General features: G+C 36.3%; 1 protein-coding gene across 1 annotated transcript; it reads right to left on the bottom strand.

The window, feature by feature from the left end:
- Nucleotides 1–1,938: 1,938 nt before the first annotated feature.
- Nucleotides 1,939–27,055, bottom strand: CMPK1 (cytidine/uridine monophosphate kinase 1). Its single transcript, XM_017672812.3, has 6 exons — nt 26,756–27,055; nt 9,580–9,726; nt 6,216–6,368; nt 4,887–4,963; nt 4,543–4,639; nt 1,939–3,000 (listed from the first exon to the last, which is right to left on the bottom strand). The coding sequence occupies exons 1-6, from the start codon at nt 26,924–26,926 to the stop codon at nt 2,959–2,961; spliced, it is 687 nt and encodes a 228-aa protein (XP_017528301.2). The 5' UTR covers nt 26,927–27,055; the 3' UTR covers nt 1,939–2,958.
- Between the last annotated feature and the right edge of the window lie 334 nt (nt 27,056–27,389).

Genomic DNA, 27,389 nt, shown 5'->3' with positions numbered 1-27,389 from the left:
TACAAATTTTGGTGGCTAATATGTTACAGTACTTATGGATATTTTGTTTCCTGGCAGCAAGTATGTTCAATGTGTATATTAGTACATGGATTTCACAGACAAGGGACAGGAACCAAGATGAAGCTGAAACAGTTTAATTTAGCAAGGAGAAGGTACACTCTCAAAGAGACAGCCGGAGGCCTGGGTGGTTAGGAGCAGCCCTGCTAACCTGAACACCTAAAGTATGAGGGGTGGCTTAACAGGTTCATATCATATAACAGCTCTGGCTCTGCACATGCTTATTCTCATAATGCAGACAGAAAAGCCGAGAGGGGGGAAATTCTAATGATTATATGAATGAGCCAAGGTCGTTCTTGGACACGTCTAGGTGTCCCTTGTGCAGGCAGCAGCCTTGGGAATTTCCTGGCTCTGTCTTACTTCACAGGTTTAAGCAGAGTGGGTATAAACCCACCTAGAAAGGTTACCAGCTTCCACCTCCCCTTTTCTGCTGCTCCTATTTTACTCCCTGCCTACTCTAACCTAGATGGGGATAGAAATCAAACTGAGAAGAAGTGCTAGACCGAGTTAAGAAGGAGGCTCCAGGGAGGGCTAGGAGGGGAGGAAATGGATCCTTGGAGGTTGAGACCACAACCTATAGGGAGAATGTGCCACGGGGTGGGGTGGATTGTTTTGTTTCAGTGTCCCTACATGCACATACATTGTCTTGAGGTTGGCAGGTGGCCTAGAGCCAAGTAACCATTCCATGATCAACTTGTCCTCACCCAGGAGACTTATTGTAGGTGGCGACCACCCTAGGGGCTTTTAAATGGTCAACCCATGTCCACCAAGAAGGTGGCAAGAACAACCAAGGATCCAAGAGAAAATGACAAGGAGTGCCTTAAAGTGGCCTAGCAGTCCTTCCCTAGAGCATTAGTGAGTACCGTGTTAAGAGTCCCTTCGTGGTCACCAAAATGTGGTCCTGCAATCCAATCCAGGCAGACCTCCCTGCACACTAGGTGAGACCTCAAACCCCGGGAGGGTTCTTGACTCTGATCAAGAAAGAATTCACGAACAGGTCACACAGATACAAGCAAAGAGTAGTTTAATAAAGCAAGGTACACACTCAAGGAGGGAGTGCAGGCACGCTCCAAGGTGAGCAGCCCAGTGGGGACTGGGTTGGGTGGTCTTATAGCTGGAGTTTAAGCAGAGGTGGAATATTCATCAGATTAGGTGGAGTTTTCTCCGAATAGGGAGGGAATTTCTGGGAAATAGGGTGATGCCCTTTTTTTGTCCTCAGATGGTCTTCCTCAGAACTGTCATGATGCCAAGGGTGTGATATTTAGTATGCTAATGAGCATATAATGTACTTTGAGGTGAAGTCAGGGTGAACTTCCCCATGTTGGAACTACTCAGTTTAGGCAGGTCTGATATCTATACCCTCCTCCCCACATCCCACAATTACAGTTTACATGGAATGTTAAGAATACAAACAAGCATCTAACCGAATGTAAACACCAGCTAAAGTCCCCAACCCCCCTCCCTGCTCACGTCTGGCTGTCCACCTACTATAGCAATAACACACATAGAAATAAATCAATCTATAATATGAAAACATCCATAAATTGTCCTTACTATTCCCAAAAACCTTAAATATAAAATCTAATCATACAAAGGCAAAATTCCTTCCGTGATTTAACCCTGTATACCAAACAGTATGTATGCTGAAAATGAGAAACATTTTAATAAATCATATTAAGAGCCTTGGATACCAGTTTGTATTAGTAATGGCAGAAAAAGATAAGGAAGAAGAAAACAAATTTCTAAGAGATTTTTTAAAGGAAGAATGGATTTCAGGAAAAATTTGGACTCAATAGCCTTTTTAAAGTTTTATACCTTTCAATGCTTCAATATGATGGAAAAAAAAAGTTTACTGAATAAAAGTAGCCAGGAAGGGAATCAAACATTTATAAGATATATTTATTATTTTTCTGACCAAAGTGCAATGATTTTTAAATCTTTTTAAACAAATAACTATGAAAAAAATTATTCAAGAAAATAAAATACAAATGGGGAATTTAACCACTAGATTTCTTTACTTTAACCCTATATTTAGTCTAAAAAACAAAAACCTTTTGAAATGTTACTAAAATGCTAACCAAATCATTTTACCATAAATCTAATACATGCATATCAAGGTTCCTGCTAGGAATTTTGTTAAGATCAGTTTAATCATTAATAACACTACATAACAGAGCATAAGGGTCACATGTCATTAGATGTGAACCTTGCCCCTTACCCTCAGATTTATGTCAGAATAAAGCTGACAGTTCTGTCAGGCTCTGAACCCCAAAGTCCCCCTCCCAAACCCTGGAAGCAAATATGCCCTGTCACACAACTTTATACAAGTTGTAGTAAAACAAAGCCTAAGTTTTCTTACTTTTCTATGGAAATGGTCAGTTATTTGATAAATATTAAAACACTTCTAGGACTTCATTTTACAAGTTTGTTTACCAAACACATTTTTTAAGAACTGTTTATACAAATAGTTCTTTTGGAATTTGGTCCACAAATTCACTTAAATAAGTTGGAAAATAAAACCTATAAGAAATAGAGGAAGTGGGAATCCCTAATCCTAACATGTTATAATTACTAAAGGGATATACACACATACTAAAAAGTTTTGCTCACAGAAGGCACAAACTATAAAAGGGATATTCTTTTTGAATAAAAACAAAGAACTAGCTGACACCCTTCTTTGTTTTGTGAGCACCATAGCTAAGATGAAGTTAGACCCAAATTCACTGTCTAGTCCTGTGACCAAAACAAATTGAAGATAAAAAATTTGTCTTACTACATATTTTCTAGCCATTAACTGAGATGTAATTATGATATATTAAAACTGCCTTTAAAAAGGGGTTGTGGTAGCAGCTATCAAAGCAATATTCAAGCATGATCACAAAGACGCTTTCAGGTTTAGAGTTAACCTTCTTTGTCAAAAATCTTCACAACTTCATCAAAAACCTGTAAAGGAAAAAATAATCATAATTTAAAAAGCAGACATTGTTAAACACCTTATGGCTAAGTTCCTGTTAAAAATAGTCAACTTTATATTAACTTTCAAAATGGATCATTATAAAAACCACATTACAATTTTAGTTTCATCTATTTTACTTTAGATAGTTCTATCATAAATAACACATATAAAGTTATGAACATGTTGCATTTTTTTTATTAACGTATCACTGATATACAATCTTATAATGGTTTCACATAAAGAACACAGTAGTTTCAACATTTACCCATACTGTCAAGTCCTCACCCCATTGCAGTCACTGGCTATCAACATAGCAAGATGTTCTAGACTTATTAATTGTCTTCTCCATGCTGTACTGCCTTCCCTTCCCCGTGACCTACCTATATAGTGACTAGGAATTATAATGCCCCTTAATCCCTTTCTCCCCCCTCACCCCCTCCCCGCTCCACCCCCTCCCCTTTGGTAACCACTAGTACCTTCTCAGTGGCTGTGAGTCCACTGATACTTTGTTCCTTCAGTTTTGCTTTGTTTTCATACTCCACAATTGAGTGAAATAATTTGGTATTTGTCTTTCTCCACCTGGCTTATTCCACTGAGCATAATACCCACTAGATCCATGTTGTTGCAAATGGTAGGATTTCTTTTCTTTTTATGGCTGAGTAATATTTCCTTGTATATATGCACCACATCTTTAGCCATTCATCTATTGATGGACACTTAGCCTGCTTCCATATCTTAGCTATTGTAAATAATGCAACGATAAGCATAGGGGTGCATATATCTTTTCAAATTAGGGATCTAAAGATGTTGCATTTCATTAGTGTTTTTAGGACAAGAAAAACTTTTTGGTAGGCTGCCAATAATTTGGTAAAATGTGAAGTGGCTTATCTTCCTAGTTCTGATTCTAAAACACCACATTTTCTGATGTATTACTTTACCTCTATAGGAAATGGTAATGAATAAAAAACCAAAAGTGAATATATGATAAAAAAGAAAGATCTAGAGGAAGAAGAGTCAGGGAATAAGGAAGAAAGGAAGACATTACACAAAATCAGAGACACTAGAAATATTGCTGGGCACAGAGGGCCTGCAAACCAGTCTAGAGAACACTGATTTATGAAGGAGAGAGGCACTGAATTTGGAAGCCCTGTGCCTCTGGAACTACGTGCTCTGTGATGGAAAAGATGAAAGCAACTGGGGGCTCTTGAGCTACATGGCTTGCCATTCATGTTTTAGATTTTTTAAAAATGAATATGATCCAAATCACAGTTCTCAAAATGCCAATTTTCCAGTGCTTGAGAAAGAGGTTTGGAATTAATAAACCACCCACTTCCTATGAAGAACAAGTCTGAAGTTGTAAAGGCCATTTTAGGCTCTATTCAAAATAGAGGAAAAAAACCTTAGTTTTTCATTTAGTCCCCAGTGTCTTGAAAAGCAGACAAACTATCATGTCACAGTGTTTCCTGTTCTCCTGCTTACCCCTCCACCAAATCTCATTTTTACTTGACTTTTTAAAAGGCAATACTCACTTCATCGACAGATTTAGAAGCATCAATTTTCTTGACTTTCCCCATTTCTTCATATAAGTCAATAATTGGCTTTGTTGACTGAAGGTAGGTCTGAATTCTGCAAAAGTAGCAAATATTGCAAGGTTCTAAGTATCCATCTGCTCTCCCCCATGTTACAGGATAACTCAGAGCACAAACCCGGATCTGACCCAATTGACCCCTTTATATCATCTTCTTAGACAAGCCATTTCACATATTTAAGCATGCCATTTTCTTTCACTGGGACAAAATGAGGCACATATTTAATTTCTTACTCAAGTTCCAAGCTAAGATTGAGGTTGCTCTGTATAAAAACTGCAAAGTACCTCTTCTCCAAGCTCTCTCTGTTGTCATCAGTCCTACCACTACTCTTTCCCCTCTCAAGACATCGTTCAATACAGATCTAAAAAGAAAAATAGGTAGTTATTTTAAAAAAAGAAAGATATGGATTTGCCATTCTTTTAATCTGAAATGAGAATAAAATTTGAAGAGATTACCAAAAAACCCTACATTAAACCTGATGTGTCTAATTCATTAATCTACAATGCAAAGTCCTTTTAAATTTAAACATGTGGTTCAATTTATATAAACTAGGTTAAATAAGTACAGAGCATAATAAGAATTCATTCATGACTCAGTTTTTCCTGTGTATTTTTTTAAACCGCAATAAAAAGAAGATCTGTATGTGTATGGTTCCACCTAGGATATATTATTAACTTATTAGGTATGAATTACATGCCTCAAACCTTGTTCCATTTTTGCTTACTTTTCAATAATTTCATAAATATCCCAACATTTAAGAGTCAACATATTTGCATTTGAATAAAGTATCCCTTGTTAATGGTGAATAAACATTCTTTAGTTATAAAGCTGTGGTAACATTCTAAAGTTAACTTTGAAGAATAAGTGAAAACATATTTTTGGGGGTTGAAAGAAGAGAGCTACATTTTAAAACAACTCAAAGTCTGTAACAAGTCTCTTCACCAGAGGCATATTTGCAATTCAACCTAAGAATAGCCAACATCCTTCAAGGCGGTACTTCAGATTCTTATATCAAAGGGCTGTTGGCATTATTTAATGAAGTTTATATCACAGCTGTCAAATAGCATCAGGACTTTTAATTAAATGATTCTGAGAAATTCATTTATTCAGTGGTATGTCTGGCTATGTTATTAGAAGTCCCAGAAAGAAAAAGAACACCTTCTTGCTTTTTCCAAGATCATTTCATTCTTAGAAGACAAATCAAACTATCTTTAAAGTTCCTTTAAAATAGAAAGTTTCCCAAATTCCCAGAAATGTTTCTTTTTCAGTAAACAACATCGTAAGGTGAGATTCTCTCAGATAATAGCATGTACCTAAATAGTGCAGCTTCATTACCTAATATTATTGTATAAATTAATTTTTACCTGAAAGCAAAACAAATGGTTATTTTAAAAATAAAACAGACTTAAGATCCAGAGTTGCTGATGCCAAATATTTTTTAATGCTACAACAGCAATATAGTTCTATTTTATCCATCCAAATCCAATTTACTGAACAAAGTATTGCTGCTTATATAAAAATGTAAATACAGGCAAAAAAAAACTACTTTGTTTTTCTCTAAAACTGACTATTGGTTGCTAAAGCCCATGTGAGCAAATGAAGATTTTCATTACCTCATTATTGCAGTCAAAAAACAGAACAAAAGATACATCGGCCTTCCCATCCATGGTCTTGTTCCAGCCTTGAAGGTTATCTTGATTTCTTGGAAACCCATCAATCAAGAACTTATTCTTCTGAGCACTGACAGCCATTGTCTGATCCATTTCCTAAACGAAAAGGAAGATTTAAGTTCAATACAACATTAATTAATGCCATTTCTTAAGAAGGGTGGTGGATATATGGGTGTTTGTTTTATTATTTTTCTTTAAATCATAAGAGTGGAGGTTACATAGGAAAAAAAGACTTAAAGGAAATGATCCAATGTGTTAGTATGGCTGCTTCAAGATGGTGGAGTTACAGTTATATACCCCTCCCTCATTTTACACACACAATTTTTTTCTGTAGTTTCTAAATTTTCTATAGTAAGCATATGTTACTTTCACATATACATTCACAAAGTTATAAACAACAAAAAGAGAAAAATAAGCATTAATCAATATATTTGCTCCAGCCACTAGAGACCCTATCTTACCTTCCTTTTCCCCTTCCCAAGTCATTTTGCTGTGGCAGGAAGTATGCTGCTTCAACAGATACTCAGTCTCAAAAATAATTCAAGTCCAATTGCAAAAAGCTTCAGACAAATACAAAGAGACTGCTAGCATTAATTACTAGTATAGGAGTCAATACTCTTTCTTTTAAACTGAAGCTAATTAAACTAAATGCCACTGGCTACCCCGAAACACAGGTAGCAAAGGGAACAATACATTCAAAACATATCAGGAGTAGCCCATTTCACCATCTTCTTCCAAAGTCTGAATTTTAGATAGAATATGGGATTATATCAATGGGAAGACACAGGCCTCTAATCTTCAAATCCTTACCACTAACAACTACCATGGGATAAGCACAGATGCACAACTCTGATACCTCAGAGGAGCCTCTATTTGAGAGCAAAACAGCATCCAGTCCCTTAAACTGTTCGCTGGTTCCTCAAGAACAACAGCTGTCAGGACCTCTAATTCCTTTATGAGAGAGCTGGTTTATCCCAGCATTTTGCTTCTCCGGTATTCACCAAACTTTCACAGAATGCTTTTGGGCCCCTGCTATAGCATTTCAACCACAATTACATTAGTGGAAAGTATCTGAACAGGTACATCAATATTCTACTCACTCAAGGTATGTTTATTTATTCAAGGCCTACTATCAGTAAACATGAAGAGCAAAGTAATGGCCCCGAGGGGGGGCTAACAGTCCAGTGGGTAACAAATAAATGTAAATAAATGTGTTAAGTTCTGTGTTGAGGTATGAAAGGATGTTATGATAAAGCAGCAAGCACAAACTGGGAAACTGCCAGAGGAAGCTTTACCAAAGAGGAGGCAGTGGAGCTGAATCCTAAAAATGAAATAGCAGGCAAACAGGGATCAAAGTACTCCAGATGGTATAAACTGGATGTATAAAGGCTCAGAAATGAGAAAGCGTAACAACTCTGATGAATCTGAAATAAGCTGATACAGCCAAATCTATAATGTGTATAGAGCATGGTGGGAGATAAGACCAGAAAAGAAGGTGGGGCAAGATTAATGAAGCACTTGTTATGCCACACTAAAATTGGTTTTTATTCTGCAAGCAATACAAGACCACTGAGGACTTGTAAATAGCAACAGAATATGCTCACATAACCTTTTACAAAAAAATCACTTGATTTTTGCACCATGAAGGATGAATTAGATGGAGACAAAGATGGATTAAAGGCAAGAAGATTAATGGGGAGGCTCTAGTGATGGTACAGGTTAAGAAAAATAGACGATCTGAACTAAGGCGATAGTGGTAACAGAGAAAAAGACTAAATGAAAGAGGATTAAGAGAAAGATAATTGGAAGGATATGATCATTGAATGGATTTGGGAAACTGAGGAAGAGGTGGAAACTATAGGATGGCTCCCAGATGTCTGCCTTGGGCAACTAAATAGATGGTAGAACCATTAACCAGGACAGGAAATAAAGGGTGATCAGTTTTTAGATGATATGTTCAGCCTCAGGCATGTTGATTTTGAGATATCTGTAAGACATTCAAATGGATGTCTAATAGTTAATTAGAAATATAAGTCTGGAGTTCAGAAAAAAGATTTGTGTTAGAGCTATAGATTTTGGCATCATTATCATAGTGAAAGCCTTGGGCATGGCTAAAACCATCCAGCAAGAAATATACAAAATGAGAGGACAACCAAGGGTGAAACCCTGAGAAGCATCATAGTTTAGGAAACTTGCAGAAGAGCTAATAAAGGAGACTTCAGAAATGCAGTAAGTAAGAAAAGAATCAAGAGAAAAGGCGTCACAGAGAAACAAGGAGAAATGGGTTTCAAAAACATAGTGAACAATTAAATGCTACAAGAAAAGTTACTTTAAAAAAACCCAGATTTGATAGAGAAGATCACTGATAACATCAGCAAAGATAGTGTCAATGAAGATGGAAAGAGAACCTGACTGCAGAGAGCTGAAGAGTGAATAGAAAGAAAGTAAAGAAGAAAAAAACAGTAGACTGCTTTTTCACGATGCTTAGCTATAAAGTGGAGAAAAGGCAATAAATCCAGAGAATAGGGAGGAAGGATACATATACTCTGGAGTGGAAGCAGGTTACTCCAATCTGAGTCAAGAAGTAAGAATATGTGTGAATGAGCCAGTCTTCATCCTTCAGTGTCTCTGGTTTCATCAAATGTTCATATCTCCTTCCCATCAGGCTTCAACTATTTCTTCTGTTCCCACTCTTGCATTTCTCCTTTACTGTTTCTTATATGTTAAAATACCCATTAATGATTACAGTCCTGGGAATCTAGACTGGAGAGTTAACATGTGAAATACAAGATACCTGTTTTTTAGATAGGACATATTTTAGTTTGACAGTTGTCAGTCTTAGCACTTAATGCTGAAGACACACGCAGTAGAAAAGGAGACATCAAGACTGAGAAAATGGCAACAATGGGAGGGTCACAGGAAGGAGGAGAGAAGAAGAGAAAAGAATGGAAGGGAAAGAAAGGAAGAAGGATTAAAGAAAACAAAAGGGAAAGAAGGAGTGGGAGGAGAAAAGGAAGAAGAAATAGAAATGGAAGAGAGATTGATGGCATGCTGAGAAGGTCAAGTGCACATATACGAATGTTAAGCTGAGCGGTAGCTGATACTAGACCAAAGCAGAAAATGCCTGCCACTGTCCAATTTCTTCCCAGGTAAAAGTGGAATTTCCAGTCCTGCTATTTTCAAACACCATGACCATCTCCCACAAGCAAGAAATTCAATACCCTGATTTTTTCATACTCAAAGGAAAAGTAGATTTAATGTCTTATTTCCTTGCTGGTTTAAATTAGTTGGCGTTCACACTCCTTACCCTCTTTAACAAGCTGATAGTTATCTCAACTGGCACAATCTTTCCATCTTTAATGTACTTGTCAATGAGTTCACCATACTGTGAATCTGGGTTCTTCCTCTCATCACGAAGAAGTTCTCCTGCAGAAAGATGTGTATAGCCATATTTCTGAAACAACACATAGGAAAAAAAATCAGAATATATCCAACCCAGTGGTAGGACTATCAGTTTTTTCCTTCATGTTTACTTCAATATACCAATTTTTCTATAATAAATAAGGTTTGCTTGTATATTAAACAAATAATAAAGAAAAATTAAAGAGAGATTTCATACAATCAAGTTTGCTTAAAATATATCCTTAACCTACATAGGGCATGGTAGCTTTAATGTTCACACACCAAGAAATCATCCCAAAATTTATCTACCTATACAAAGCATTAACATCTCTTTATATTCATTCACAAAAATATTCAAAGTTTAAATGTTAATAATGTTCAAAGAAATGTCTAACAAAAAAATCTATACAATTCAAGGCAAAAAACAAAATCCTAACCAGTTAGCTATACCACCTTCTATAAAAACTCTGCTTCCCTTCCTTAAATTCAGCACATCTAATTTGAACTCATCTGCATTTACACAAACCCCATTCTTCTGTGTCTTTTTTCCCCTTTCTCAGTAAACAGCACAAGGCCTACCTCTTCCACAAGACTGGATTTCCTGATCACCCCAAACAGTGGTCATATAGTCAAAGAGTATCTTAAGAGAATCACTGCCTCTCCACTGAGACCATTATCTGCCTTACCACTCTCCAAAGTCCATTTCCTATCTCTTTAGTCTTAACTAGAGAGGTCTCATCATAAAGTTGGAATACAGACACCTATTTTATAAATTAGTGGTGATGATTAAATGAGATAATTAATTGTACTACAATGTATACCCAATGCCTACTGGAGAGCCTGACACATAGTGGGGGATAAAAACCATCAATTACCTCTTTGCCATCATAAAGTTACTTATCTTATATAATCTGGAAGCATTTATATATATAAATATATATACACACACATTATATATTTACATACACACACACACACACACACACACACACACACACACACATATAAATATATATTCACTTCAATGGTTTGATAAAAAAGTCCAAGCAAGGGACCTAAGTGAGATAATAGATAAGAATATCCTGCGAAAGGATAGTAACATGTGTGTGTGTGTGTGTGTGTGTGTGTGTGGTAGTATGGTATTATGATTGTGATGATCCTTATTATCTAGGACTTACAAATTATGTAGTAGGTCAAGGTATAGGATAATGGTTGAGCTAAATCACATAAGATGCTTTGGTTGTTCTGCCTTTCCCCATGATTGGAATTAGGAAACAATACAGATCTAAGAGACAATTCCGATTACTGAAAAGCTGCTTCTTCCACGTGAATTTGCACATTCTCTTTTATTAATCAAGAGAACTATAAAATTTATTTTTTTAATGCTTTTACTCTCAAATATCAGGATACTGGAAGTATATCCAATGTTCAGTTACAACAATCATCTTATCTCAAATTCTTAAGACTCTCTAAAAATGGGTTTTTATCCTATCCATTTTAAGTATACAATAAATATGTGATAACATAAATTTTATCTTTAATATCAGTATTAACATTTGAGGCAGCTCATATGCCCATCCCCTTTTAAAGTAGAGCGTTTTAATTGTATATTTTATAAAAACTAACTTCCAGTTACCCAGGCTATGGTGAGTTTTCTTTCTCTCTCTCTCCATTTTTTTTTTTTTTGTGGATTGCAGAAGCCATACATTCTTTGTCCATTTTCTATTTCTAAAAGTTATTGGCTAACTTGTTCTTGCTTACTAAAATAAAGTAACCTAACAGTAAGGTAGTCAGCAAAGGAAAACAAACCCTAAATAATTTATCTGCTGACTAAAATTGGGTATAAAGTTTGAAGAAAATAAACAAAAGCCATACTATCATTCATGTCTGTCATATAGCCTCTTCCATTAGAAGAAAAGACCAAAAGTATATTCAGTTATAACAGGCTTTACAAAAACTCGCATTTACAACAAATGAAAATAAATACAAAAGCGTTTAATTACTTAAACTGTTACTTTAAAATTATTTCCACATTACACCATTTTTTAAATGCCTACTTTGATCACCAAGCATAAGCAAACTTTATGGGTGTAGAAAAGGATTAAAAAAAAAATGAGGTGTGACCTACTTTCCCATTTACTCTGTACAGTGTTGAAAAGCAGTTCCAACTACTATCCACAAAATTTTGTAGCAGCTTCATTTCCTACTGCTTACTTTGGCTCCTGCTTGGAAACCCATACTTGTTGGATGCTCTCATCTGGTCTATGGATTACAGCATATGGGAATATTGAATGAATGAAGAGACAAACAGTACTAAACAATGACAACTGCTCAGTGAAACACCAACAATACAGATTTCTCTGTACAGATTGCCTCGGCTGATGAACGACACATACATTTAGAAGCCCAGCTAGTAATTTAGAAATTAGTAGACACAGTTTCCTGACATTGGAGAGCTCAAATTTGTAAGCTTTATATTACATTAAAGTGGGTTTTGGCATATCACTTTTTTTAAAAGAGAAACTAGTTTAAATAGGAGAGTTATACAAACGACATTTTAAAAATAATTACACACTCTGTCAAAAAGACAGAAAACAACCTTATCAGCAAAGTACAAGGAATTTAAATAAATACAATCATGTCAAACCTATACATGTTATCTTTCTATTTCTCATCCACATTCCATTTTTTAAAGTCCTCTATTTACCAGTTACTTTTTCATACTACATTTTTCTTCAGGATTTTGCTGAAGCTTTTCTCTTAATACAGAGTTTCTACAACAAAAAAGCAACTATCACTTACACACTAGTAATTATGACATTTTAATAATAGCTAGACTTTTAAAAGCATGTTTCCTAAGCATTCTACTATCATTAAGTAGTCACTGACACAATTTTGAGGAAAGCAAGAATGGTTATTTCCCAGGCTTAACCAAAACTTTTTCACATTCTCTGAAATTTCCTAGCAATTAAAACATAGTGGGTCATTAACTACAGTCTTAAGAACAACATTCAAAACCACAGCAGGTTACAAATACTATAAACCACAATAACTACAATTATAAGCTACTATTATTCAACTAAAAATACTAGTGACAAATGTATAAACTCAAGTCATTTAGAGTAACTGTCTAAAGATTTTACTTTCATTTTCTCCTTTAAGAAGTTTGAAAACAACTCAGTTAACTTTTATGAATCACATGCTAAGAATTGGAAGAAGAAAAAGCACTACATTCAACAGATACAGAATGACACTATATCTTACTATAACTAGGCATGTTGACAATTTTATGGTATCAAATCTCAAATCACCTTGACCAACTTCTCTCACTGCTTAGAATTGTCTTTTTTTCCAAATTTAGGTAATATGGTTCTATGTGACCAAAACATCAAAAATAAAACAACAGAAAAAAAAAGAATTCAAGGTACAAATGATGCATAAATGGAAGTTCTTGGAGGCAAGAAGATATCCAGATGCCAGATACCTCATCATTAGTAAGTGTGGCAATTAGAAAGTGCCATCAGACTGCTACTCAACCTTAAAACATAGCAAATATATTAGATACATATATACTTTTAAAGTAACCGAGTTAAAACTACTGGTTGTCCTCTTTAAGTAGCTGACAACGCATTTAAGACTAAGTTTACTCTGTACTCCCCATGAGCTTAGGGAACTTTAAAATCTAAATTCTGATTATGTACTAGCAACAGTGAACCTTCAGCAGAACACCTGGAAATGCTGCAGGGACTGTTCGGGCCATCCGGACTCCCCAGTCTGGTACTGCCACAAACAACAGCTTTAGAGCCTAGAGCATCCCAGCAACACTTCCTGTAAGGCTCCTTTATTCCAAAGGCATTTCCAACAGAACTTTTTCCAATTAGTCTAAATCAGAGATGCCTGATAAGGACTTTCCAGGAACGGTATCCGCCAGTCTTGGGGAACTTACTTTTCTTTTGACTATAAGAACTGCTACAAAGTGCCCAGATACAAAACTGGTGACTTTTAGGGTCCCTTCCGGTTTCACCCACAGAGGGTTAGAAAAGGATTTTTCCTATAATCACCATTAAAGAAGATACGAGTTTTTTAAAAAGACTCTATCCTACGGGAGAAAAGCTGAGAGTAATAGTTGACTTAAATTGCTAGTGAATTTCTAATCTCATTTTTTAGTCTGCCCTCACTGTTATTCCCAAATGCGTGCATCTGACCATGCCTATTTAATTGCATATCTACATATTAGCTATAAACTATGGAAGTTATAAACCAAGTTAAATCTTTTCTTAATCAAAAAGCTCTAGGAGACAGATTCCAAATTAACATGAAGCATATTTCTTTCTCTAATTATAGAGTGATATTTTAAAAGCTTACATCATGCAAAGGAAAGGCATATTATCCATTCGACCATAAACAATTACAGCACTATTTCATTTTCTTCAGTGTTTTGCTCTTCATGTAAGAAAATCTTAATTCAGGCAATACTCAGAACTTACTTTAAATCCATAAATATTCATTGAGTGTCTACAAAGTGCCAGCCAATGTACTGGTTCAAAGGAGGTAAACAGGTTATATTCACAAAGGATGCAGTAGTGACTTGCATATATGAAGTGACTTGAGCCTTAATATTAATAAAGACAATTCTTCATATTTGCATAACTTTTCCAAAGGAACTCTGCCTTTACCAGCCCTGTCAGCTTGGGGAAGAAGTTGATTCTTCAGAGGCAGTGGCAAAAAGATAGAACAGTAAATAAAATATAAAGAAAGGGTGAATTAGAAGAAGGCACCAAACTGACTTTCCCTTTTGTGTGGGCCTGCATATCCCTCTAACATTTTGCAGAAGTCTTCTCAAGTAATTGAGGATTTCGGTATTTGATTTACATACCAAATGGCTCCTATAGCAACTGTAAATTGGAATTTTCACACTCCAACTTAATTACCATCGGTCATTTCCAGTATTTTTATTTCTTTTAATTCATATCAGCCATTCTGAATTGCTTAATCTACATACCTTATATTAGAAGGGGATGGAAAATGGTTAAAGATGAAGACCAGACCCAGAAACCTCCAAGGATTCCAGAGGCTCAGAGGAAATAATGTGAAAACTTCCAACCTTAATGGATAGCACAGAGGTCTAGTTAATCTTAAGAAACACTCATCTGATCTTGTTAAATGAATGATCAATTCTTATAGTCACTGCAAGCCTACAAGCTACACACTCATATCACTACAAACCAAATATTGTTGCAGGTGGCCTAAGAGCCCAGAATTCAGTTAATTCATTTCCTCTGAGAACACTCAGAGGACATATACCAAACTACTTTGAAGCCGTAGCTTCAAAGCCCTAGCTTTCACCTTATGAAAGAGAGGTTTCCTAAACACCAAGCAGGCCTAATTGTACTTGTTTCTTATTTAAAAGACAAACAACATTAAAATCAAAATATAATTTACCAAGAAGTAAAAAAGTCACCTAAGAGATAATACTACTTGAGAATGCAATTTGTAAAGAGCCTCATCACAAAATAACCACAATACTTTAGTAGCTCGTGTTCTCTTTAAGAATCAGAATTTTTTTGGATTTATGAATCAAACTTGAGAAAAAAGTGCAAAGGATATCAAACTTTGAATTCAGTAATATAGGCAGACATACCATTTAAGCATCTACAAAATCATCACCTAAGGGAGAAATGCATTTAGAGGAACATACAGAATTCAGCAAGGATCACAAGAACATAAGAACCCTGAATGAAGTCACACACTCAGAACACTGAACTAGAAGTTAAGAAAGTTCCACAACTATGTCAAAATCCCATGTCACCCTTTTTTAGATCCCAGTGTCTTCGTTTGTAAAATAGAAGTAGTATCTATACTACCTGAAATAATACCTATACTCCACTCCACTATCAGCCACAGCAAAATATCAGTATTTGCTGTTAAAATTAGAAGGACCTCCGAAGAACATAGTCCTTAAAACATCATCTGTGCTACTAGATTCAAGACCTACTGTGACAGCACTAAGATAGGTCAAGGAGGAGTTAGTCAAATATGTATAGATTATTCCTGGAGCAAAGTCCAAAATAATTAGTGATTAAACTACAAGTTACATACCAATAAAGAAAAACAACTACCAAACTGTCTCAAAGGCAAATGGTATGGATACAAGAAAGTCAAAGAATATCTATAGACCTAGTGTGATACATGAAAATTGAATTCACTATGCAAATAGGCTCAAACAGAGGCCCCCAAAACTGGTAACACAGATGTGTTTGACTACATTAAAAAATTTATGAGAACCAACAAGAATTTATCTTGCTATCTTCATATAAACAAACAGATTAATAGCTTTCCAACCAACCAGCAATTACTAATTTGAAAATGTGCATTTTAAAAGATCCTACTCAAATTAGCAATAAAAACAAATTTAGGATTAAACCTAAAACTAATGTGTAAGGATTGTACAAAGAAACTAGAAACACTTAAAACCTGTATCATAAAAATAAGGCATTCTACAATTTGTACACATAATGTAGCAGGGGGAGGAACATGGGAAAGGCAGTATATACACAGAAGACAAGCAATGATTCTATAGCATCTTACTATGCTGATGGACAATGACGGTAATGGAGTATTTGGGGGGGAGGGGACTTGATAATAGGGGGAGTATAGTAACCATAATGTTGTTCAAGTAATTGTACATTAATGATACCAAAATAAAAAACTAAAATAAGGCATTCTGTGTTCCTGGATAGAAAGATTCAATACCATAAATATTTAAATTTTCCAAAAATTAATCTATAAATTATAACCTCAATCAAAATTTGAGTGGGATTAATTTTTTTAATTAAGATTGATGAATTGAGTCTCAAGTTTATCAGAAAGGGAAAGGTGAGAGAATGGCCAAAACTGAAAATAATACTAACAACTAAAAATGGGAACTTGTCCTACTAGGTGGCATATAATAGTATAAAGCTATACTAATTAAAATGGTGTGACAATGGCATAAAAACAGGCAAACAAAACAATGAAACTCAACAGAGTCCAAAAACAGACCCAAATATAAATGGGAATAAGTGAGAGCATCTAAAAATCAATGGGGAAAAGATGAACTAATTAATAAGTGATATCTGTGCAACTGGCAACCCATCTGAGAAAAATTCAGATCCCTGCATCATACCATATGCAAAATGAAATTTCAGGTAAACTAAAGTTCTGAAACAATACAATACAAGCAAAATAAACCCTATTATAATAGTACTAGAGGAAAATATCTTCTTGAGACAGGGAAAGGCATTCTAAAACAAGAACCAAAACAACTAAGATTTATGTTTGGCCACATAAATAATAAAAGTCTCTGAACAAAGAAAGATAGCATAAGTATAATCAAGTGACAAGCAACAGCCTAAAAGAAAATGTTTTCACCATACAAAGGGGATAGGGTAATAATATACATTGTAAATAAAGAGATCTTACTAATAAAGAAAGAAACACAATCCAAAAGTGGACAAAGGATAAGAACAAACAATTCACAAATAATAAAAAAAGAACAGATGTTCAACCTCACTGGTAATCATGAAAATGCAAGTTAAAACAAAGTGATTCAATTTTCTATCCATCAGATTGGTTAAAATAAAAAGACTTACATCCTGCTATGTCAAGGATTAGGGGTTAGGGATGAGGGTGCAGCATCCTCATACTTTGTGGGAATGTAAACTGGTTTGGCCTTTTTAGAGGTCAATTTAGCTGAGCCTATCAAAACTTAAGTTTGCATATTCTTTGGCTCAGTAATTCTACTCCTAGGAGGAGTGCCCTGGAAATAGCCACACATGTGCGTAAAGACATTTGTACATGAATGTTCATGTCAGCATCATTTGTAAACAATAAATGTCCACCAATATATGAATAGCTAAATAGATTATTGTATGTATTATGAATGCAGTAGAGCTATCTGTATGTTCTGATATAGAAAGCTATCAAATATATACTGTAAGCAAAAAAATGCAAGTGACAAAATGAGCAATGTGAATGTACATACATGTGTGCACACATTCTGTGTGTAAATACATCAAAAAAGGACCCAAAAGGCACACACAAAAACTGATTAGTGATTACATAAGGAATAGGCTGATGTTAATCAAGAACTTTCACATTTTACTTTATGTACAGTTGATTCTTGAACAGGGGTTTTAACTGCATGGGTTCAAGTTATATAGGGATTTTTTTTCAATAAATATATTGGAACATTTTTTGGAGATTCATGATAATGTGAGAAAATTTTCTTTTCTCTTGCTTACTTTATTTTAAGAATACAGAACACATGTAACATACAAAATATGAATTAGTCAACTGTTTTGGGTTATCAGTAAGGCTTCCAGTCAGCAGTAGGCTATTAGTTCAGTTTTAGGGGAGTCAAAAGTTATACAGATTTTTCAACCCAGGGGGTTGAAACTCCTAATGTCCATGTTGTTTAAGTGTCAAATTGCTTGAAACTTTTAGAATATACATGTATACATATGAGCTTTTTCAAATTTTAAATTAAGAAAGCATATATACTATTCACAAATCACTAAATGGCAAATACCACAGAATAAAACTAATGATTTAGTTTTATTAATATCAAATCCTAAGAGAACAGCAAAACAAAATTCATCGTAGCCTCACATTAGTGACAAAATCCCTATATAACCAAATGACAAGTAATACAATCAAGAAAAAGGGAAAACGTACCTGCATAATCAAAAACTTATTTAAAAATTTAAATTAAACCATTGTTGAGAATGCAAAAATCAATTCAAATGTTTGGATAAGAATTTCTCTGGAAAGTGATTCATTCCTTAAACAAATGAGAAACAAAAGTATAATATAGCAACACAGAAACACACTGCATGGGCATGAAGTCAAGTGTTATAGAAGGAGACAGAAAACAGTCCAGTTTTATAACCTAGAAACAGATGGAAATTTAGAGACACACTCAGTTGAGAGGATCCAAAAGGACAGCAGCAAAGGCTTAAAAGGAAAACATATTTCAATAAAGCCCTACTCTAGACCCTAGAGTTCAAAATTATAAGCAAGATTTTCTGGAAATGACACCTCCATGGCAAAGACAATAAAACCACACTACTTCTAGTCTGCAGAATAACCCCTGGAAGCACTTTCAGAACTTTATTGTGCCAACCAACCTCTCTCCATTGATTTTGTAGAGAAAATTAATCTTGTTTAGTTAACAATCATCTCCATTTTTAGTCCATCAACCTGTGCTAACAGAAGAAAGTGTGAGCCAAATCATTATTTGGCTTTAAAAAGCAATACATGTTTTTAAAACTTTTTATATAAAATTTACATTCATGATTACATTTTGCTCAATCTAAAATTAAAGTCAGCCTAAGAATATATATTTTTGATAGTATAGCTATCAAATCCTAGTCCAGCCTGGTATTCAATCTTGACCATAGATAATTATACCCATTCACTAAATGTAGAGCAGAATATAGGGGACTCCTAATTCTTGATTAGAGCCCAATTTCTTCATATAAGGGAAATGTCTTAAGAAGTGGTAAGCTTATAGGAAAACATCACGGAAAAATTTCTTTCCTGCCTTGACTATGTAACTAAAGAAAGCTGGAAACCATTTTGCAAAATGGGCAACTCCTCCTGACCTACTAGTCTGACTTAATTTGGACCCAATTATGCCCTGAAATCAGTCAAGGAAACAATACAAATCTGCTACTCAACTCTTCTTTTCCATCTACTGCTATCTTCCCTGTCTTCCACCTCCAACTCTCAGTCCCAGGCATCATATAGACATTACCAGTTGTCTTTTTTTGTAGTTTTGGAGTCACCAGTCTTTTAATCTCTGCACCATAGGTGACAGAAAGCATACTGTATGTTCTATAGTGCAAGACGTTAAGACCTCATCAAAATTAAAATCTGTGCTTCCAAGGACACTACCAAGAAAATGAAAAGACAACTATAGGATAGGAAAAATATCTGCAAATCATGTATCTGGATAGGGGACTTGTATCTAAAAATTTATAAACCAATAATAAAAATACATATAACCCAATAAAAAATGAACAATTTTTAAAATGTAATATTCTGGGGGGAAAAAAAGGACAAAAGAGCCAAACACACATTTCTCAAAGTAGATATACTGATAGCAAGTACAGGAAAATTGCTCAACATCATTAGTCATTAGGGGAATGCAAATCAAAACCACAATGAGACACCACTCTACAACCTAGGATGGTTATAATTAAATAAAAATGATAAGTGTTGATGAGGATGTAGAGAAACCGGAACTTCATACACTGCTAGTGGAAATGTAAAATGGTAAAGAAAATAGCTGATATGGAAAACAGTTTGGCAGTTTCTCAATGATTTAAACGGAATTATCATATGACCCAGCAATTCCACTCCTTGCTATATATCCAAAAACTGAAAACATGGACTCAAACAGATGCTTTTCTGCAAATGTTCACTGCAGCATTATTTATGGTAGCCAAAAAGTAGAAGCAGTCATTGCCCAAAAAATGAATGGATAAATAATACGTGATACATTCTAACATGGATGAACCTGGAAAATGTTATGCTTACCGAAATAAGCCAGACATAAAAAGACAAATATTTATGATTCTACTTATATGAAGTACCTGAAATAGGCAAATTCATTGATGCAGGAGGTAGTTTAGAGGTCACTAGGGGCTGGGGAAGCAGTATTACCACCCCATACTTCAAGACACTGGTTACATCTACAGAGTTATGGGACCTTCCAATGGGGATCATTTCCAATGGGGTATTTGAGGGCATTGTTTTAGATCTGGGGCTGGATTTTATTTCACAGGTGTTTATTTTTTATTTCCATGGACTGTATGTCTATCTTATGCACTGCTTTGCATGTATGTTATACCTTACAGTGAAATTCTATAATTAATATAGCTACCTGAAATCACCTTAAAAGTTACAGAAAAGCATTTTTTTTAAAGATATCATTGATATACAACCTTAAGCTCAGGTTTCACATGAGCAATATTTTGGTTACTACATTTCCCCCTATTATCAAGTCCCCACCACATACCCCATTACGTCACTGTCCATCAGTGCAGTAAGATGCTATAGAGTCACTACTTGTCTTCTCTGTGCTATACTTCCTTTCCCCTGCCCCTTCTATATTATGTGCACTAATTGTAATGCCCCTTAATCCCCTTACTCTTCCCTTCCCACCCACCCTCCCCAGTCCCTTTCCCTTTGGTAACTGTTAGTCCATTCTTGGGTTCTGTGAGTCCGCTGCTGTTTTGTTCCTTCAGTTTTTACTTTGTTCTTATGCTCCATAGATGAGTGAAATCATTTGGTACTCATCTTTCTCCACCTGGCTTATTTCACTGAGCATAATACCCTCTAGCTCCATCCCTGTTGTTGCGAATGGTAGTATTTGTTTTCTTCTTATGGCTGAATAATATTCCATTGCGTATATGTACCACATCCTCTTTATCCTTTCATCTACTGATGGACACTTAGGTTGCTTCCATTTCTTGGCTATTGTAAACAGTGCTGTGATAAACACAGGGATGCATACGTCTTTTTGAATCTGTGATCCTGTTTTCTTAGGGTAAATTCCTAGGAGTGGAATTCCTGGGTCAAACGGTATTTCTATTTTTAGTTTTAGTTTTTCAAGGAATCTCCATACTGCTTTCCACAATGGTTGGACCAATTTACATTCCCAGATTACTGATAACTTTTATACTTTTTATTTACTTGTATTTTCTAATTTTTCTATAATGTATGTGTACTACTTGTACAGTACAAAAGTAATCAGAATAAAAAGTATATATATCTTTAATAAAAGGATAGGTAAGGCATATATAGAGTATTAGCCTATGATATTTACCCAATCATTAGGGCATTAGCTCTATTTGGCACCTCGTAACTATTCTGAATATAAATACCATTTATACTATAAACTTTTCCTTAAATCCACTTGTGCTTTCTAGGATTATTTAATCTAAGTTAACTGCAAATATTTTCTCTAAGTACACAGATCTTTCATATTCAATAGACTCTAAAATATCATATCAGATTTTTTAAAATCTATAAACTAATTAGTGTGGGTAATCATTTCCTTATGATCTAGTAAACAATGGGAATATAATGCTCCCCAAAACTACTTGTATCCAAATTACTCTTTGATGTCTTTCCTATAGATCTTTTCTGAAATAATAAACATTATCATTTATACACTTACTGAGTGCCATGCACTATGTTACACATCGTGGAAGCATTATTTCATTCCATCTTTACAACAACCCAGTGAAGTTGACATTATCACTTTATAAATGAAGATACAAAATCAGAAAAGTTAAGCAGAATAGACACAGGTGGCAGACTGACATTAAAATCAACATCTGACTTAAAAGTCTACATTCTTTCTAACACTATGCTATATTGTAAGAAAGTTGGCCCTAATACTCTATTTCTTAAATATTTTAAATTCTTAAAAAAATACACATTTTTTCTATTTGAAAAAACTATTCCTTTTCCCCTTTTACACATTGTTACCATTCTGATGTTCTATGTAAACATGAAATTTTACATGAAAAGGTGGAATTTATCCTGATGCCCCCATTCATACAGCATAGGAAGGCAAAAAAGGTACATGTATTCATAGTGATTGGGTAATTTGCCTGTTAAGTGTGAATATATTGGATTACATGCTTTCTAGCACTTAAGTCTCAGGATATAGATCTGTTTTAGGGCTGGCAAGACCCCCTGCTTCCATACCCTTCATTTTACAAAAGGGGAAACTGAGATAAGCTAACTTGCCAGTTAGTGGCTGGCCCTTAAACCCAAGTCTCCTGACTCTCCATGACTTTATTATTCTTTAGCGGGCCTATGAGGTAATTCCTAGGTGACAGACATGGGGATAGTCTTTTGCCTTCAAGCAACTATGGCCTTGGAGTAACAGCATCTCTGACCCACCATTCAGCCAGAATCTGACCATCCTTTCTTCATTTGCCTCTTTCTTCACTTCTGACAACATTACAATTTCCACCTTCCACTTCTTCACCCAATCATTAGATAAGTAGCAAATAAAATATTTTGCTATTTAAAAACCTAAATTAACCATTAAGTCAATTCCCAATAATATAATCAGAACATCTTCTGGGCTGTCTCTCTACTCCCAAGTAAGTAAACACCAAGAAAATAGAAATTCATGTTATTATCTACCTAAAACCATACATATTTATACAGATAAATCTTATAAGTTAAATTAAACACATAATACTTTCCAAAGGCAAACATTAATGATGAATACATTATACAAGTTCCAAACAGAAAATGGGTAGGGAAGCAGTCTTTTATGTAGGATTAGCGGAGTTTTTACCCTCCCAACAAGTGTGTATTACTTCTGTAACTTAAAACAGAAATGCAAAAAAAAAAAAAAAAATGACACTGCTTTTAAAAGTAAGAATTGTAGTATCTGAATATATTCTCCCCTCCTGCAAATTTTTATAACTATCTTTAATGAAAAGGTGGTGCTTCAGAGGAGTCAAGAATTTTGTGGGCCATTTCTTATACAGATAATTTACACTTTTTTTTTCTTTAAACTTGGCTCTTACTCTTCCTACCCCACCAAAAGGAGAGAAAGGCCTATTCCTAAACAAGCTTAAATTCAGTGGATCTTCCTATCCAGTTTCTTCAATGAGTGGTAATCTGCTTTGGAGATTTGTAGTCAGGAGTTTGGATATTTTAGAATGCTCAACAGATTTTCACAACCATAGCTTTTAAGCACTGAGAGCAAATACAAGTGCTCTTAAGACAGGTCTCATTCAAACACTTTTGCCCTGAAACTGGGACAGCTAACTGCTACTTGGGCGCCCCCTGGGGACCAAACAGTTTTTTACATCTTTAGGACAAACTAGTGTCTTCTAAAAATACTCATTCAAATAACACTTATTAAGCACCTCCTATGTGCCAAGCACAATGTTCCACACTGGAGACACAAAAATAAGTAAAATCAAGTTTCTGATTTCTACAAGCTTACAGTCAATACCACCCAAAACTTTCTAAGCACAGTGGGTAGGATGGCCAAAGTATGATTTACCTAGACAGACCCTGGAGTAAGTTATGGCACAAAATAGGATGCTTTTTGGGTGCTACAGAAAGCAACTTGGCATGGATATGGGCTTTAACATAATTTGTTTATGTGAGCTAAATGTCCACCATCTTCAAAAGAGAAGTTTCAATACCCCCTCCCAGCTAACACAAGCAAAATTGTGGTTGTTATTTTCAAAGACAAGTTTAGGTTACAGCACCATAATTTTCCTTGGGCCAAATACAAATAAAGCTTAATTTTAAAAAGTCAGATTGATGCAGTAGTCCCATCATTGTTTTTTAGTAACAAGTTAGTCCACAATAATAACCACTCTGAGCACTTAGCTCTAATAAAGGATTGTACTGATTTAGAAAAGGACTAATTTTCAAAACAAATTGAGCATGCAAGGACACAGACTGAGAAAAAATCAGTAATAAAATAAAACAAACTGAGAAGACCAGTAAAAATAAATAGGCAAAGTCAACTCCCAAGTCCCCCTGAAACATTTCCTTCCCAGTTCAGAACACCTTCAGAAGATACTCTACCCAATTTGCTTTTTCTTTCTTAAGATCTGGAAGAGCAAATAGTAAAGATAGAATTCACCTCTGAAAAAAAAAAGTAGCTTCCCTCCAGTTACACCCTCATTGCTAGCTAACTGCAATGCCCAGGACATTAGACGGCCAGACTTTTCAGGTTCAGAGCCAGGGCCCAAAGATGGACTTCTGGCAGCATGAGTTGGAAATCAATGTAATTTTCCTACAAAAACAATTCTATTTCAGCCACATCTCAGGTACTCTCTGAGCTAAATTAATACTGGCAAGACAGGGAATTTAACCTTAATTTATATAACCTTTTCCCTAAAGAAAAAAAATTAGTTTCAAAAATTACAATCTTTTGGGATTCAGCTGATGTTTGCCTGTCCATTAAAGTATTGAGTCAAATATAAGAGACTCAGAAAGGGAAGAAAACCTCTGACTTAACTGATCATAGACATTCCAGTTTATTTAGTCAGCTAGGGAATAGTAATTGTTAAATTATAAACTATTTGGAATTTGTACATATCAACTTAATGTTCATGGCAATTGGAATCAGGAGCAACTACTTCATGAAACAAGTCAAAACATTTTAAGTTCACATAATTGCTGAAATCTTATAGAATACATTATAGAACATAGTCATCATGGAAACTTACTGATAATTAACAGGTTTAAGATACTAACAGCCTTTACTGAACAGATTAAAGAATAATAGTCACAATATATGTATTTTTAAACCAGTGGAGTAATGCAGATATTATTAGTTTGGGTGTGGATATTTAAAGACACATCATACTTCAGAAACAAAATATTTAAATGAATTCAAATGTAACAGTCATAAGCAAATTTTTTAAAAGTAAGACTATTTCCAAGTAGAAATCTCATAAATTAAGAACAGGAAGTCTGAAATGGAGAAAAAAATAATTTGCATCTATGTGTCCCAGAAATCTTACCTCATTTAAAATTCGCAAATACCATACTAGATAGGTATTACTACTTCTCCCACAATGCAAGCTAAAAGTAACAACTTCTCTGAGACCAAAGAAACAGTAAATGACAGCATTAGGGTTTGAACCTTGACCTGTTTTACTCAATAATCTTTCCTCCTTCCCCTGTAAGAGTCATTTCATATATAACACAAGGACTTGACATCATCCAATTGTGACTTGTCTTTTTAAAAGTGAAAAGAACCAACGAAAATGAGAAAAATACTTACACATTTTTTTTTGGTTGAATTAGTCCCACTTTTACTCCTAAAAATGATCAGTAAGTATAAATAAAGGCTGTAGAACACATAATGATGTAGCTGAAACCATCCAAGAGGACAGCAGTGGATTGTATGAACACAGAAGGAGTAAAAGCCCAAAATTAATATAAGCCATATACTGGAACAGAGGGAATTATTTTAGAAGTTCTGAGTCAAAACTTTTGTTGGTCACCAAGTCGCCAAAGGAATTGTTTGGGTGTTTTACAGCACTACTGATCACCTCTTCTGTTTCGAGATATTTTCTGTTTCCCTTTTCTCCAAAATATTCCCCAGATTCTCAAATAAGCCTTTCTCCTCACAGTGTCACTGCGGCTAACCACATATCTGATCGAAAATTGGCAGAATTTAACTGGTAACCTTATCACGCCTTGAAGAAAAAAGAAAAAAAAGGGCGGGGGACACGATCTTGAGTTGGGAAGTATCTCATACTGAGTTTAAATCTGGGTGCGCAGCCTCTTACGTACTAGAGGGATCAACTGGAGAAAGGAAGTGACTTGGCCATGGACCAAGCGTGAGTTGGCAGCAGGGCCAGAGGTTGAAGCTTGAACTCATACTCAGTTCCACGGCTTTTCCCACCACGCGAACCCGGTCTGAGCCTCAGAGCTGGTACTGCCATTGACCGGGCCAAAATGTTTTCGGCAAATCATAAATTACTAAAACAGCCTGCCCCCAGGCTCCTTTCTAGGGTACAGACCAGTTAGTTGAAAGGCAGGAGTTTAGAGGGCCTGTAGAAAGGGGTAGAGTGGAAAAACCGGTCTCCCCTTCAGGCAGTTGGTTAGCCAACAGGGCCTCTCATCTAAATCCTTGCTCCTTGATACCTCCCCCACCCACAATCAGCGACACACTGATCTCTGTGCGCTGCGGATCCCCGGAGGCAGACCCTCCCGGGATCCCTCTCCCAAACAAATCGAGACGAACTTGGTTGTCAAACTATAAGGAAAGAGAGGAGCCGGAACAAAGCGACCCCAAGCGGTCCCCTCCATTCTGGGCGCCCCCGACGAGAAAGGACGCAGACTACCAGTCCCGACATGCTGCGCGCTGGCGGACCCTCGACCACCGCAACGCGAGCGGCGAGGTGGTCGCCGGGACTCGTAGTCCGCGGCTCCCGAGCTCCAGGGGGCGCGGACAGCCAAGCGCAGCGGGACAAGCCGGCCCCACGTCCAGTCAAGCTTAGCGAGCCCACCAGCTGTCCGGGCCTCACCTCGACGATGCGGGCGCACTGAGTCCCCTTGCCGGCGCCAGGACCGCCGAGGACGAACACGACCAGCGGTTTCATGAAGCGGTGAGAGCAGAGGAAAAGCGGCCGGCTAGACAGCAGAGGGAAACTAAAGCCCAGGACGTGCAGCAGCCGGCAGCCGCAGCGGCTCAGCATACACCGCACCTCGGCCGGACGCTGAGGGAGCTGACAGCAGCGGGCCCCGCGGAGGCTCTGGGCGGGGCGGAGAAGGGGGCGGGCCGAGCTGGCGCCGGCCACGGCCCCGCCGAGGTGGCTGCCGAGGTGTCTGCGCCGCGGCCGGAAGGGGCGGGGCTTCCGCTGTTCGCGCATCGGCGGCGGGCTATTCAGCCCGCCGCCCCGCTCCGTCTCTCCTCCCCGCCCCTCTGCTGGCTCGTTCATTCCCTTGCTGGCAATTCGTTCAGTGTACGAGTTCCTTATGCTGCGTCTCCTTGTGTCAGGTCAAGCCTGTGTTGGAGTCTGGGACGTGACACGCCAAAGAGTAAAAGCCATTGTATCTGATCCAAGGAGTTTAAATCCAGCGGGAAGGCAGCCGACCTGAGCAAGTCAACACACTAAAGAATGAATGAATACACACATACATACACGCAAATAGCAATAC

Source organism: Manis javanica, chromosome 4, assembly GCF_040802235.1.
Source record: "Manis javanica isolate MJ-LG chromosome 4, MJ_LKY, whole genome shotgun sequence".
Taxonomy (NCBI): domain Eukaryota; kingdom Metazoa; phylum Chordata; class Mammalia; order Pholidota; family Manidae; genus Manis; species Manis javanica.
The sequence above is the reverse complement of the archived record's forward strand: the minus strand, read 5'-3'. Positions and strand labels throughout refer to the sequence as shown.